This window comes from Mesoplodon mirus, assembly GCF_964341445.2.
Source record: "Mesoplodon mirus genome assembly, chromosome: 6".
Lineage (NCBI taxonomy): Eukaryota > Metazoa > Chordata > Mammalia > Artiodactyla > Ziphiidae > Mesoplodon > Mesoplodon mirus.
In genome coordinates, this window is record NC_138982.1 from 45,281,240 (window position 1) to 45,295,128 (window position 13,889).

Below are 13,889 nucleotides of genomic sequence, written 5' to 3' on the forward strand. Positions count from 1 at the left end.
TAAACACAAACAGAAACCAAGGCTAAAGGATAGTGGATGGTTTCTCCTCTCTGATCGCCTCAGTGAGCATTGGCCTTCTGACTCCATAATCACTGGACTGTCCAAGTAATCTGAAACATAAATCCTTCAAGGGGCAATCAACTGAAAGCATAACTCTCTGCAGCTCTAATACCTACTCCGGGTTGCCTTTCCAGACAAGTTCAGCTCATTGACTAAGCATCTACTGGTGCTGCCAACTCTTTCAAATGCATTTCTCACAGGCAAAATAAAAGTAAACACAAGCTCACACTGTGAAAAATTAAACAGTACTATTTTCTCCCAAAGTGCTCTTTGTTTTAACTGTCTGAAGACCGCAGGGAGGAGCCAGCAGGTGAAGTCTGTGCCTCGTTTGTACACTAAAAGAAGAGAGGTGCTGGGATTCCTGGAAGGTTTTGCCAGGTGCCAACTGAAAACAACTTCTCAGAGCTTGACCAGAAGATGGTCAGGCATGGTAAGTAAAAGCAAAACTGGAATTAATCCATGTAGTTATCCCTCAGTAGTTTAGATTTACGTTAGTCATGCTGTGCTGGAATGGTCACTGTTCTGAAAGCCTTAAAACACACGCTTGGTTTGCATTTTCTCACTGTCTTTATTCTTACGGCATTTAGCTCACTGCTGGGTCTACAACCCAGGTTAAGGGATATTTCCTTCTTTTGCTTTAATTTAGGATAGGGTCAACGCTCCATTCCTTGGGAGGAATGAGGCTCTAGCAGAGTCTGGTAATAAAAACTGACTGGAAGAGCATTCTAAAATTAAACTAATATAAGGAAAATGTGTTATAATTAGGGGAAAGGGCATCTTTTAAAGCAATTAAAAAACCCATTTTTTTTTGAGCAACTATGATTTCCTAGGTGATTTCACACGTTGTCTTATTTAAACCTCACGAAAGTTCCACACAGGAGTGGGATGAGGGGAGCTATATAGTTAGACACAGATAATTATCAAAGTGCCTGCTTTTGTTTTTGGTGGTGGATTTACAGGCGCTTATTACATTATTAAAAAGAACTAACTAAATGAATAAATAAAAGTGGGACATGCATGGACCAATGTTGCATAAATCAAGAATTATGGTGAACTCAATTCTGTGCACCAGGGGTCAAAAAAAGAAAAAGAAATCTCACGTACTATAGTTACACCGTTTTACCCATGGGGTTGAGAGTGGTCAAGTGACATGATCCAAATCACACAGCTTCTAAGACGCAGAGCCAGGATTTGAATCCAGGTCTGTTTGGCCCCCAGTTCATTTCTCTTTTCACTATTCCATGCTAAGGTAATAAAAATCAATGCCTCAGACAGTAAAAACTAGATTCCTGGAGTCCATGACACACTCTCTCCCACCTGCCTAGGCCATATCTAGAGGCAAGTGCGCTGACGACGTGGTACCGTGTGGCCACACCCACCATCATCTGATCATGTATTTTAGGGGCATGTTTCCCCATTCATCTGAATATCAGGTCAGTACAGGTGCTCACCGCTTGGCCTGCATCCCAGGTCTGTGAGGCACACCTTTCCTCTTCATGAGTTTCTCCATGGCATTAGGGTGGATTATTGGACGGACAGGATGCCGTTTGTAGGTCCCAGGATACTTCTTCTCCACTGCTTGCTCACGCCTGAAGAATGACAGAAAAAGCTACGTCTCAGTCACCGCAGACAGAAAAGATGGGCAGAATGTTTTCACAGGTTAACTCCACCCAGAGATTCTGGCCAAACTTAACAGATAAAGGCTATCTGAAGAATAGCAAGGAGGCTCTTCAGGTTAAAAAGGAAAAAAAAAAAAAAAATTCAAACTAACCTGACTTCATTTTTTTCTTCAGGTCGCAGAAGGACTTGGAGGCCAACCTTCCTGTCCCCAACATGCCTCATGAGACACAAAGCAGTGGCTGAAGTCCTACTTATTTTCAGCAGCTGCTGTTTTAGTCAGGACCCCAGGGTTTCTCACCATTCTCAGGAATACCCTGAACCACTTGCAGCAGCTGCCTTACTTCCCCAGGGGGCAGTAAGCTCCCATGCATCCACACCAAGCTCTTCTTGAAATGAGGACCCCTTTCCTAAGCCATTCGGCAGGTTGAAGTTGCAAAGGCTTGTCAAGCGCATAGTCCCCTAGAACCAGCTCTGTGGCAACTCCACTCAGCTGTAAGCCTCACCGGGGCGGGGACCTGTGCCCGGCACATGCCCTAAGGAATGCTGGGTGGACAAATAAAATAGCTGCCAGTTCTGAGTAGCAGCAACCTGGAAGAGTAGTACATTTTAGCCAATGGATAGACCCAAATCAGTCAGGACACAGTGGTCTGGATACATACTTGATTAGCTCCTTCTCCCGCATTTCTAGCTGCAGCATGATGGCACTCAACTCCATGTATAAATTATTAGCCCGCTCAAGTTTTCTCTCATAGTGCTCACGAATATCCAAAGCATGCCTATCAAAGAAAACACGGAATCAGTGAAGCTGATGAATGTGAGGGAGAGCTAAGGTCAGCTCTAATGAAACAAGAACAGGATGGTTTATCTCAAAAGCATTTGCCCAACGGCCCTCCAAATTTAAGACTCCCTTGTCCAATGCAAAGACTCAGACAAGAGTGAGTGGGACCAAAAGACACAGAGTGGCTGAATAGATACAAAAACAAGACCCATATATATGCTGTCTACAAGAGACCCACTTCAGACCTAGAGACACATACAGATTGAAAGTAAGGGGATGGAAAAAGATATTCCATGCAAATGGAAATCAAAAGAAAGCAGGAGTAGCAATTCTTATATCAGACAAAATAGACTTTAAAATAAAGACTATTAGAAGAGACAAAGAAGGACACTACATAATGATAAAGGGATCGATCCAAGAAGAAGATATAACAATTGTAAATATTTATGCACCCAACATAGGAGCACCTCAATACATAAGGCAAATACTAACAGCCATAAAAGGGGAAATCGACAGTAACACAATCATAGTAGGGGACTTTAACACCCCACTTTCACCAATGGACAGATCATCCAAAATGAAAATAAATAAGGAAACACAAGCTTTAAATGATACATTAAACAAGATGGACTTAGTTGATATTTATAGGACATTCCATCCAAAAACAACAGAATACACATTTTTCTCAAGTGCTCATGGAACATTCTCCAGGATAGATCATATCTTGGGTCACAAATCGAGCCTTGGTAAATTTAAGAAAATTGAAATTGTATCAAGTATCTTTTCCGACCACAATGCTATGAGACTAGACATCAATTACAGGAAAAGATCTGTAAAAAATACAAACACATGGAGGCTAAACAATACACTACTCAATAACGAAGTGATCACTGAAGAAATCAAAGAGGAAATTAAAAAATACCTAGCAACAAATGACAATGGAGACACGACGACCCAAAACCTATGGGATGCAGCAAAAGCAGTTCTAAGGGGGAAGTTTATAGCAATACAATCTCACCTTAAGAAACAGGAAACATTTCGAGTAAACAACCTAACCCTGCACCTAAAGCAATTAGAGAAAGAAGAACAAAAAACCCCCAAAGCTAGCAGAAGGAAAGAAATCATAAAGATCAGATCAGAAATAAATGAAAAAGAAATGAAGGAAACGATAGCAAAGATCAACCAAACCAAAAGCTGGTTCTTTGAGAAGATAAACAAAATTGACAAACCATTAGCCAGACTCATCAAGAAAAGAAGGGAGAAGACTCAAATCAATAGAATTAGAAATGAAAAAGGAGAAGTAACAACTGACACTGCAGAAATACAAAAGATCATGAGAGATTACTATAAGCAACTCTATGCCAATAAAATGGACAACCTGGAAGAAATGGACAAATTCTTAGAAATGCACAACCTGCCAAGACTAACTCAGGAAGAAATAGAAAATATGAATAGACCAATCACAAGCACTGAAATTGAAACTGTGATTAAAAATCTTCCATCAAACAAACGCCCAGGACCCGATGGCTTCACAGGCGAATTCTATCAAACATTTAGAGAAGAGCTAACACCCATCCTTCTCAAACTCTTCCAAACAATATCAGAGGAAGGAACACTCCCAAACTCATTCTACGAGGCCACCATCACCTTGATACCAAAACCAGGCAAGGATGTCACAAAGAAAGAAAACTACAGGCCAATATCACTGATGAACATAGATGCAAAAATCCTCAACAAAATACTAGCAAACAGAATCCAACAGCACATTAAAAGGATCATACACCATGATCAAGTGGGGTTTATTCCAGGAATGCAAGAATTCTTCAATATACGCAAATCAATCAATGTGATACACCATATTAACAAGTTGAAGGAGAAAAACCATATGATCATCTCAATAGATGCAGAGAAAGCTTTCGACAAAATTCAACACCCATTTATGATAAAAACCCTGCAGAAAGTAGGCATAGAGGGATCTTTCCTCAACATAATAAAGGCCATATATGACAAACCCACAGCCAACATTGTCCTCAATGGTGAAAAACTGAAACCATTTCCACTAAGATCAGGAACAAGACAAGGTTGCCCACTCTCACCACTCTTATTCAACATAGTTTTGGAAGTTTTAGCCACAGCAATCAGAGAAGAAAAGGAAATAAAAGGAATCCAAATTGGAAAAGAAGAAGTAAAGCTGTCACTGTTTGCAGATGACATGATACTATACATAGAGAATCCTAAAGATGCTACTAGAAAACTACTAGAGCTAATCAATGAATTTGGTAAAGTAGCAGGATACAAAATTAATGTACAGAAATCTCTGGCATTCCTGTACACTAATGATGAAAAATCTGAAAATGAAATCAAGAAAACACTCCCATTTACCATTGCAACAAAAAGAATAAAATATCTAGGAATAAACCTACCTAAGGAGACAAAAGACCTGTATGCAGAAAATTATAAGACACTGATGAAAGAAATTAAAGACGATACAAATAGATGGAGAGATATACCATGCTCCTGGATTGGAAGAATCAATATTGTGAAAATGACTCTACTACCCAAAGCAATCTACAGATTCAATGCAATCCCTATCAAACTACCACTGGCATTTTTCACAGAACTAGAACAAAAAATTTCAAAATTTGTTTGGAAAAACAAAAGACCCCGAATAGCCAAAGCAATCTTGAGAATGAAAAACGGAGCTGGAGGAATCAGGCTCCCTGACTTCAGACTATACTACAAAGTTACAGTAATTAAGACAGTGTGGTACTGGCATAAAAACAGAAAGATAGATCAGTGGATCAGGATAGAAAGCCCAGAGATAAACCCACGCACATATGGCCAACTTATCTTTGATAAAGGAGGCAGGAATGTACAGTGGAGAAAGGACAGCCTCTTCAATAAGTGGTGCTGGGAAAACTGGACAGGGACATGTAAAAGTTTGAGATTAGATCATTCCCTAACACCATACACAAAAATAAGCTCAAAATGGATTAAAGACTTAAATGTAAGGCCAGAAACTATCAAACTCTTAGAGGAAAACATAGGTAGAACACTCTATGACATAAATCACAGCAAGATCCTTTTGGACCCACCTCCTAGAGAAATGGAAATGAAAACACAGATAAACAAATGGGACCTAATGAAACTTCAAAGCTTTTGCACAGCAAAGGAAACCATAAACAAGACCAAAAGACAACCCTCAGAATGGGAGAAAATATTTGCAAATGAAGCAACTGACAAAGGATTAATCTCCAAAATTTATAAATAGCTCATGCAGCTCAATAGCAAAAAAACAAACAACCCAATCCAAAAATGGGCAGAAGACTTAAATAGGCATTTCTCCAAAGAAGATATACAGACTGCCAACAAACACATGAAAGAATGCTCAACATCATTAATCATTAGAGAAATGCAAATCAAAACTACAATGAGATATCATCTCACACCAGTCAGAATGGCCATCATCAAGAAATCTAGAAACAATAAATGCTGGAGAGGGTGTGGAGAAAAGGGAACACTCTTGCACTGCTGGTGGGAATGTGAATTGGTACAGCCACTATGGAGAACGGTATGGAGGTTCCTTAAAAAACTACAAATAGAACTACCATATGACCCAGCAATCCCACTACTGGGCATATACCCTGAGAAAACCATAATTCAAAAAGAGACATGTACCAAAATGTTCATCACAGCTCTATTCACAATAGCCCGGAGCTGGAAACAACCTAAGTGTCCATCATCGGATGAATGGATAAAGAAGATGTGGCACATATATACAATGGAATATTACTCAGCCATAAAAAGAAATGAAACTGAGCTATTTGTAATGAGGTGGATAGACCTAGAGTCTGTCATACAGAGTGAAGTAAGTCAGAAAGAGAAAGACAAATACCGTATGCTAACACATATATATGGAATTAAAAAAAAAAAATGTCATGAAGAACCTAGGGGTAAAACGGGAATAAAGACACAGACCTACTTGAGAATGGACTTGAGGATATGGGGAGGGGGAAGGGTAAGCTGTGACAAAGCGAAAGAGAGGCATGGACATATGTACACTACCAAACGTAGGGTAGATAGATAGTGGGAAGCAGCCGCAGAGCACAGGGAGATCAGCTCGGTGCTTTGTGACCGCCTGGAGGGGTGGGATGGGGAGGGTGGGAGGGAGGGAGATGCATGAGGGAAGGGATGTGGGAACAGATGTATATGTATGACTGATTCACTTTGTTATAAAGCAGAAACTAATAAAAAAATAAAATAAAATAAAATAAAAAATAAAAAAAAAATAAAAAAAAAAAGAGTGAGTGGGAGATGGGAAATCCAAGTTTTCCACTTAGTTGATTGTTAAGGGTCATATCCAGCCATATAGGATAGCCAGGAGGGCTACAGATAAAACTGAATGCAATTTATGTATAATTTACAGCCTTTGTCTATGCAGTACTGGCAATATCTTAATAAGAATACAGTATAATATATGTTAAGGGAAATATGCAGTTAAAGCACGATCACTCATCACTCATTTATACTTATCTACACTACAGATCCTGTCTAATCTAGTGGTTATCTGAGAACATGTGTTCTATCCCTTGATAGACTATAAGCATCTTTTTTTCTTTTCCAGTACGTGGGCCTCTCACTGTTGTGGCCTCTCCCGTTGCAGAGCACAGGCTCCGGACGCGCAGGCTCAGTGGCCATGGCTCACAGGCCCAGGTGCTCCGCGGCATGTAGGATCTTCCCGGACCGGGGCACGAACCCGCGTCCCCTGCACTGGCAGGCGGACCCTCAACCACTGCACCACCAGGGAAGCCCGATTAAAAGCGTCTTGAGGCCAGGGACTACATCTTATAAACTTCTGACCTTTCATGTTACCTAGGACAGCGGCTGAATAAACAAATAGCATTGCTCCAGGAATCTTTGTTGCAGAGATATAATAAAGGAGGATAACAGAGGTGGGGGGGAGACGATAAAAAAGTGATATAAAGGAGGACCAACTTTTAAAGAGAATAACAATAACCAGCAGGAGTGCAAGGTGTGTAGAAAATGAAATGATTCACAACAAGGGTTCCTGCTAACATCTGAAGACCTGGGAATGAGAAGAGGTGAAGTAGGAGACATCAGCTGACCTGAGCTCTTCTCTGCGCCTTCGAATCAGTTCTTCATCTAATCGGTGGATACAAGTTCCTTCACTTTTGATCTTCTCAAAGTGTTTTTTTACTTCTTCTCTCCATTCAGCCTAGGCAAGGACAAATTAGATTTTGTTAACAGTCCAGGAGTTTTCATCCCTGATATAACCATAGGATCATGTACAAGATTTTCCCCCCTGTATGCGTCTACTAAAGAGCCTTATAGAATAGATGTTCAATACATGTTATTTGATAGCAAAATACCTCATGCTAGTGTATCTGCACACCCCACCCCACTCCTCACCCCATTGTCTGTATTTAGTCCAGTACTCAGTGCTGTCTTTTCTAATTTTCTTTCAGTACTAGCCATAAGAAACATCACAGCTGGCACGCTAGCCATCATCTCTGGAACAAAAGAGCTCAATTTTAAGTCAGGATGGTGGCTGAGAGAGCCTGGCTAGAAAGAACAGCTCTGATAACCATATGCTACAAGCATGTGTCAGTGACAATATGATCATCTTTACATTTGGCCCAGAATTCCTCGTAGTCTTTGTTTATGAAAATATCTTGAGAAAATATTTGGAATAGAAGATCCAAGGGGCATGAACAGCAGGAGTTGGGGATAAAAATATGGGGAATTATATGAGAATTTGGAGGTGGGGGAAAGAAAAGAAAAGAGAGAAGGGGGAGGAGGAGAAAGAGCATGGCCAAACATTTTAGTAGTCTGACAAAAATTTTAGGAGAGGGTTGGATATCTAATGTGTGATTTAAGTTGTTCAAAATGTAAGCCTCTTCCAATTTCCTAAACCTTTAGTAAAGCCTCTGACATTCACCTTGACTTTGGATGAGTGTTTTTATTTGTTTTGTTTTGTTTTTTTAAATCAAGGAAAGGTGCTGAACTTCATGCTTAGGTCAAAGACAGGAAAAAGATAAAGGAACAACCAAAAGATGGCAGGAATGGGGGCCCAAGCAAACAGAGTCAAAGTGTCCATGAAATTAGAAATCTCCCAGGAATTCACAGAAGTATTAAAAAGGACATTGGACTTTCCATAGGGCATGGAATTTCAGACCAATTTTATCTAAATTTTAGGAAGTAGGAACATCTCTGCAGGAATATCGTCTACAGACCATTTCTGGAAAAGCAGCTAAAGGAGACGCTTCCTCAAATTATGTACACACTACTATCCCAAGAAGCTAATGAGATTATCTAAAATAATTTCTAGTGAAGGCTAGACATGTAACCAAATGTTTCTAATTGTATCATCTTCTTCTAGAGCTATTCTATTACTTTTAAATATTTATTTATTTATTTATTTTTCCCTGTGTTGGGTCTTCATTTCTGTGCGAGGGCTTTCTCTAGTTGTGGCAAGCGGGGGCCACTCTTCATCGCAGTGCACGGGCCTGTCACTATCGCGGCCTCTCTTGTTGCGGAGCACAGGCTCCAGACGCACAGGCTCAGTAGTTGTGGCTCACGGGCCTAGTTGCTCTGTGGCATGTGGGATCCTCCCAGACCAGGGCTCGAACCCGTGTCCCCTGCATTAGCAGGCAGATTCTCAACCACTGCGCCACCAGGGAAGCCCTACTTTTAGATTCATGTTAAAAATGACCTCTCTAGATCATGGAAGAAGTTATGCTTAAGTAGTTGTGAAGTTACAGAAATTTCTCCCCAAATTTGCTGTTTCTCATTTTTTAAAAAAGTCTTGATTGAATTTGCTACAATATTGCTTCTGTTTTACATTTTGTTTTTTTGGCCACGAGGCATGTGGGATCTTACTCCCCAACCAGGGATCGAACCCACATCCCCTGCACTGGAAGGCAAAGTCTCAACCACTGGACCGCCAGGGAAGTCCTTCATTTATTTTTGTTTTTGTTTTTTTTTTTGCGGTACGCGGGCCTCTCACTGTTGTGGCCTCTCCCGTTGCGGAGCACAGGCTCTGGACGCGCAGGCTCAGCGGCCATGGCTCACGGGCCCAGCCGCTCCGCGGCATGTGGGATCCTCCCGGACCGGGGCACGAACCCGTATCCCCTGCATCGGCAGGCGGACTCTCAACCACTGCGCCACCAGGGAAGCCCCTTCATTTATTTTTATAGAGGAAATTATATTGCAATTATTTAGAAAGTGGTCATCCTACTTCTCTGTTTATAATACATTAGATCTTCACATATATATATGTTGACTGACCATTGGGGAGATATTTCTGTTAGTCAGTTGACTTTCGGGCATCAAACCTGACAGACAACGTCATCAAAGAGCTGAGATCTAGAACACACTGTCCATTGTTTGGTAACAGTCTTTGACTGTATCTAAGCAGTAAATGCAGGTTTGGCTGAGCCCCAGGTAATGCTGTTCTCTCAGCCATCAGATCAAAGTCATGAAGTAGGAAGAGCATTTGAGCTTTAAGAGGCCAAAGATGAAAATCAAGAGTTGTTGGACCTAAGAAGGATAAGGGAGAGGGCCAAATGTGGGCCTTAAAGGATCCTCTTTTGTGAAAAACATGTCAGTAGATTCTACTCCAACACTTAAAGAAGGGACCAGGAAAAGGAATACCTTCCTCTGGCAGTGAGGAATCAGATATCACAGATCGGATTTTTTTAAATTCTAGAGGAAATAAACCTCCTGACATCTAGCTTATGGGAATGTGAAACTTAAAGAAAACCTTCTCAAGATTGAAACTTATTAAGAAAGTAGATTTCCCAAAAGAAGATTTCCCTGTAACACATCTACCTGTGTTACAGGTAGATGGTAATTTTGGAGTTCCATCACTATACTTAGAATCTTTATGTAATAGGAGAATGTAATAGGAGAATCTTTATGTAATAGGAGTTCCAATTTGCACTTAATGTTCCAATTTGCACTTAATGTGCAATTTAGACATTTCTGGGCATAACTAAGAAATGGAGGTGGGCATGGGAGGTGAAGCCAATTTGCACAGAGATTAAGGAGTCTCTGAAAGAAAACATAAGGGAAGAAGGAATCCTGTGTGATCTTGACCTATAACAAAGCCATCAACATAGGAGTGGAGAGGCATTTCCCATTTGTTCCACTAATACCTGTAAAAATTTGGGCCATAATCAGCACTATTCTGTGACCTTTAACAAAATGTAACTCAACAGGGAAAGGAACAATTCATTGCATAAACAGAACAATGTGCAACTTTGGAATATGGAGAAGTCCAGAGCTTCAGTAACTGCAAAAAATAGCAGCTACTGGTGGGTGATGGCAGTGCCTTAAGGATAAGGCAGCATCCACTGGATGCCAGCTGGGGACTGCAGCCTTTCAGCAGAAAACAGTACTAACCAATAAAGTAATACCCAGCAGATGCTTGGTGGAAGAGTGCTGTTCCAGCCAGAGTCACCGGAAAGTAGGGCAGACATTAATATGAGGCTGTTTGAGATCCCCCTGACTCGTTACTGGGGATTCCCCCAAACTGCATGTAGGGTGGAGGGAGGGAGTACGGAGTGCTTCACAAGGTATTTAAGTCCTGTGTAAGCAGGTAAGGGAAAAATACAGTGACAGTTGGGTTCTTGTCATGAATGGAATCCTCTTTATATCCCAGATAAGGCCTGGGAAAGGCTGTAACATCTAGAAGGTTTTTGTCTTCTCCAGTCTTTCAGTTATTCAATCAGTAGACTGAAGCTCTTGTACCCAAACCTTGCTTCTCTTCTCTCTCATAATATAAGTGTCAAAATGAAGCTGAATTAATATATCAATGGATAAATAAAATAGGGTATATCCATAAGTAGAATATTATTCAGTCATAAAAAGGAATGAAGTTGTGACATATGCTACAACATAGATAAACCTTGAAAACATGCTAAATGAAACCAACCTGACACAAAAAGACAACTATTGTATGATTCTACTTCCATGAACTATCTAGAATAGGCAAATTCATAGAGATAGAAAGTAGAACAGAGATTACCAGGGTCTGTGGGGAAGACAGAATGGGAAGTTATTGCTTAGTGAGGTAGTGAGAAATTTTTGAAAATAGATAATGGTGACAGTTTTATAACATTGTGAATGTAATTTATGCCACTGAACTGTATATTTAAAAATGGTTAAAATGGCAAATTTTATATATATTTTACCACAATTTTTACAAAGTAAAAAAAGAAGTTGAGCCAGCTCCAGCCTAGCTTGAGGAATAGAGAAGCAGGATGTTGACAGGCTAAGTAGTGGGAAAACATAGACTCTGAGTCAGAAAGGTCTTAGAGGTTGTCAAGTCCAAATCTTGATTGGCACGAGTCCTCTTTACTGTCTCCCCACATACGTGACCAGCTTGTGCCTAAGCGCCTACTTGCTCATGATGAAATTACTATTTTTTTTAAAATTTATTTTATTTATTTTTATTTTTGGCTGTGTTGGGTCTTCGTTTCTGTGCGAGGGCTTTCTCTAGCTGCAGCGAGTGGGGGCCACTCTTCATCACGGTGTGTGGGCCTCTCACTATCGTGGCCTCTCTTGTTGCGGAGCACAGGCTCCAGACACTCAGGCTCAGTAGTTGTGGCTCATGGGCCTAGTTGCTCCACGGCATGTGGGATCTTCCCAGACCAGGGCTCGAACCCGTGTTCCCTGCATTGGCAGGCAGATTCTCAACCACTGAGCCACCAGGGAAGCCCCCGATGAAATTACTCTTAATGTAGAAGAGTCTGTCCCTATAATGAGCTATCTGTCTCTGCAACTCCCAGCCCCTGAATTTCTGGGTGGTGGCACTCAAAAGGAAACTAGAATGGTGCAAAGACAGAGGGTTGTGGAAGAGCTCAGAAGCAGGGCACGTGACGTACCTAGCAGCTGGGATCTGGGACCAGGCTAAAATGTTTTCTAAAGACTCATACCAAATGTAATTGCATACCAGGAGCAATAATTGCCTACTTGGAGAAATGGGTTATTGTCTAGGAATGAAGCAATAGCTTTGGCAGAATCTAATATTGTACTGAAATTGGTTGCTTTGTTCATCTGTTCTATATATGCTGCTTCCTTATACATGTGCTGTTGATGAGAAACAGATGAAGCATTTTCTCTCAGGAAGGAGTCAGCTGGGCTCTTGTCAGCACTCTTGACTGACAGTTCTGGGGGAAGGTGGTGACCACCAGCTAATAACCATTGATGGATGACTGATGAGGAAAGGGTTTTGTCAGCAGGCAGGAGGCGAGGCTGCAGGTATAAAAGTGCTATCAAAAAGCAAAACTATGTGCTAAAAAACTAGTTCTTGCCCACTGGGGGAGGATAAAGTCAAAACACAATTAATTCCTATTTAATTGTGGAATTAAATAGGAATTTAATTTAAATAGGAATTTAATTGTGGATGGAGCTCCCTAGCTGCCATCTTATCCATCTCAGGAGTTCATCAGAAAAAGTACCCAGAATCTCTACAGTGGCATATACTCAGCAATAAAAGGAATGAACTATTGATATGTACCACCACATAGACAAATCTCAAATGCATTATGCTAAGTGAACGAAGACAGGCACAAAAGCCTACATATTATTCCATTTATATGACATTCTGGAAAATACAAAACCATAGGAATAGAAGACAGATATCTTTTTAGCAAGGACTGGGGCTGGGAGGAAGGGACTGGATACAAAAGGACGTGGAGAAAATTGGAATGATGAAAATGTTCTGTGTCTTGTTTGTGGTGTATATATTTGCCAAAACACATCAAACTCTACAAGTAAAAAAGGATGTATTTTATGTTTGTAGATTATACAGAATAACGTGACTTAAAAAAACCTTCAATCTTAAATTCCCAATTAGAGTTTGAGATGTCCTAGGTAATTTTATTTCTAGCTTCCTATGTAACTTTTTCCTTTTTATAGTAGCAGCAAATACCAAGGACTTTAGTTATTAGATTTTTATAACATGTCTGAGATATATGGCAGACACTGCTACATCTATTTTATATGTGGGAAAATAGAGGCCCAGTGGCATCCAATTACTCATCCACATTAATGGTGTAATGGTGACCAGAATCCAGGTCCCCAGACTCAAAGACCAGTGCTTCTCACATATATTAAATACCATTCCTCAAATAGCAACCCATCTTCTTTATAATTAGCAACCAGTAAATAACCATTTTCCCATTTCTAATAATAAAAACAAGGATAAATGGGTCTTAAAAAAAGAAAGAAAAAGTATCCAGAATGTAACACCTCCAAGGAGGCTTAATATTTATAGCTTTGTGGGAGGTGAATAATAATATCTTAACAATAAAACAGTTCTTTACAGTTTATAATGCACTTTCATGTTTATTATCTTATTTGATCCTCACCAAAACTCCACAAGGAAGGGAAGATATGGTTATCC

General features: G+C 40.4%; 1 protein-coding gene across 2 annotated transcripts in view; it reads right to left on the reverse strand.

Annotated features, from left to right (window-relative positions):
* Positions 1-13,889, reverse strand: part of MAP3K13 (mitogen-activated protein kinase kinase kinase 13) — a 177,590-nt gene that overhangs the window by 15,876 nt on the left and 147,825 nt on the right. For both annotated transcript variants that reach the window (XM_082625819.1, XM_082625818.1), the window contains exons 8-10: positions 7,585-7,694; positions 2,340-2,456; positions 1,512-1,649 (exon numbers count right to left, since the gene is read on the reverse strand). In XM_082625819.1, coding sequence (XP_082481945.1) covers positions 1,512-1,649; positions 2,340-2,456; positions 7,585-7,694 — 365 coding nt within the window. The remainder of the gene's footprint in view (positions 1-1,511; positions 1,650-2,339; positions 2,457-7,584; positions 7,695-13,889) is intronic.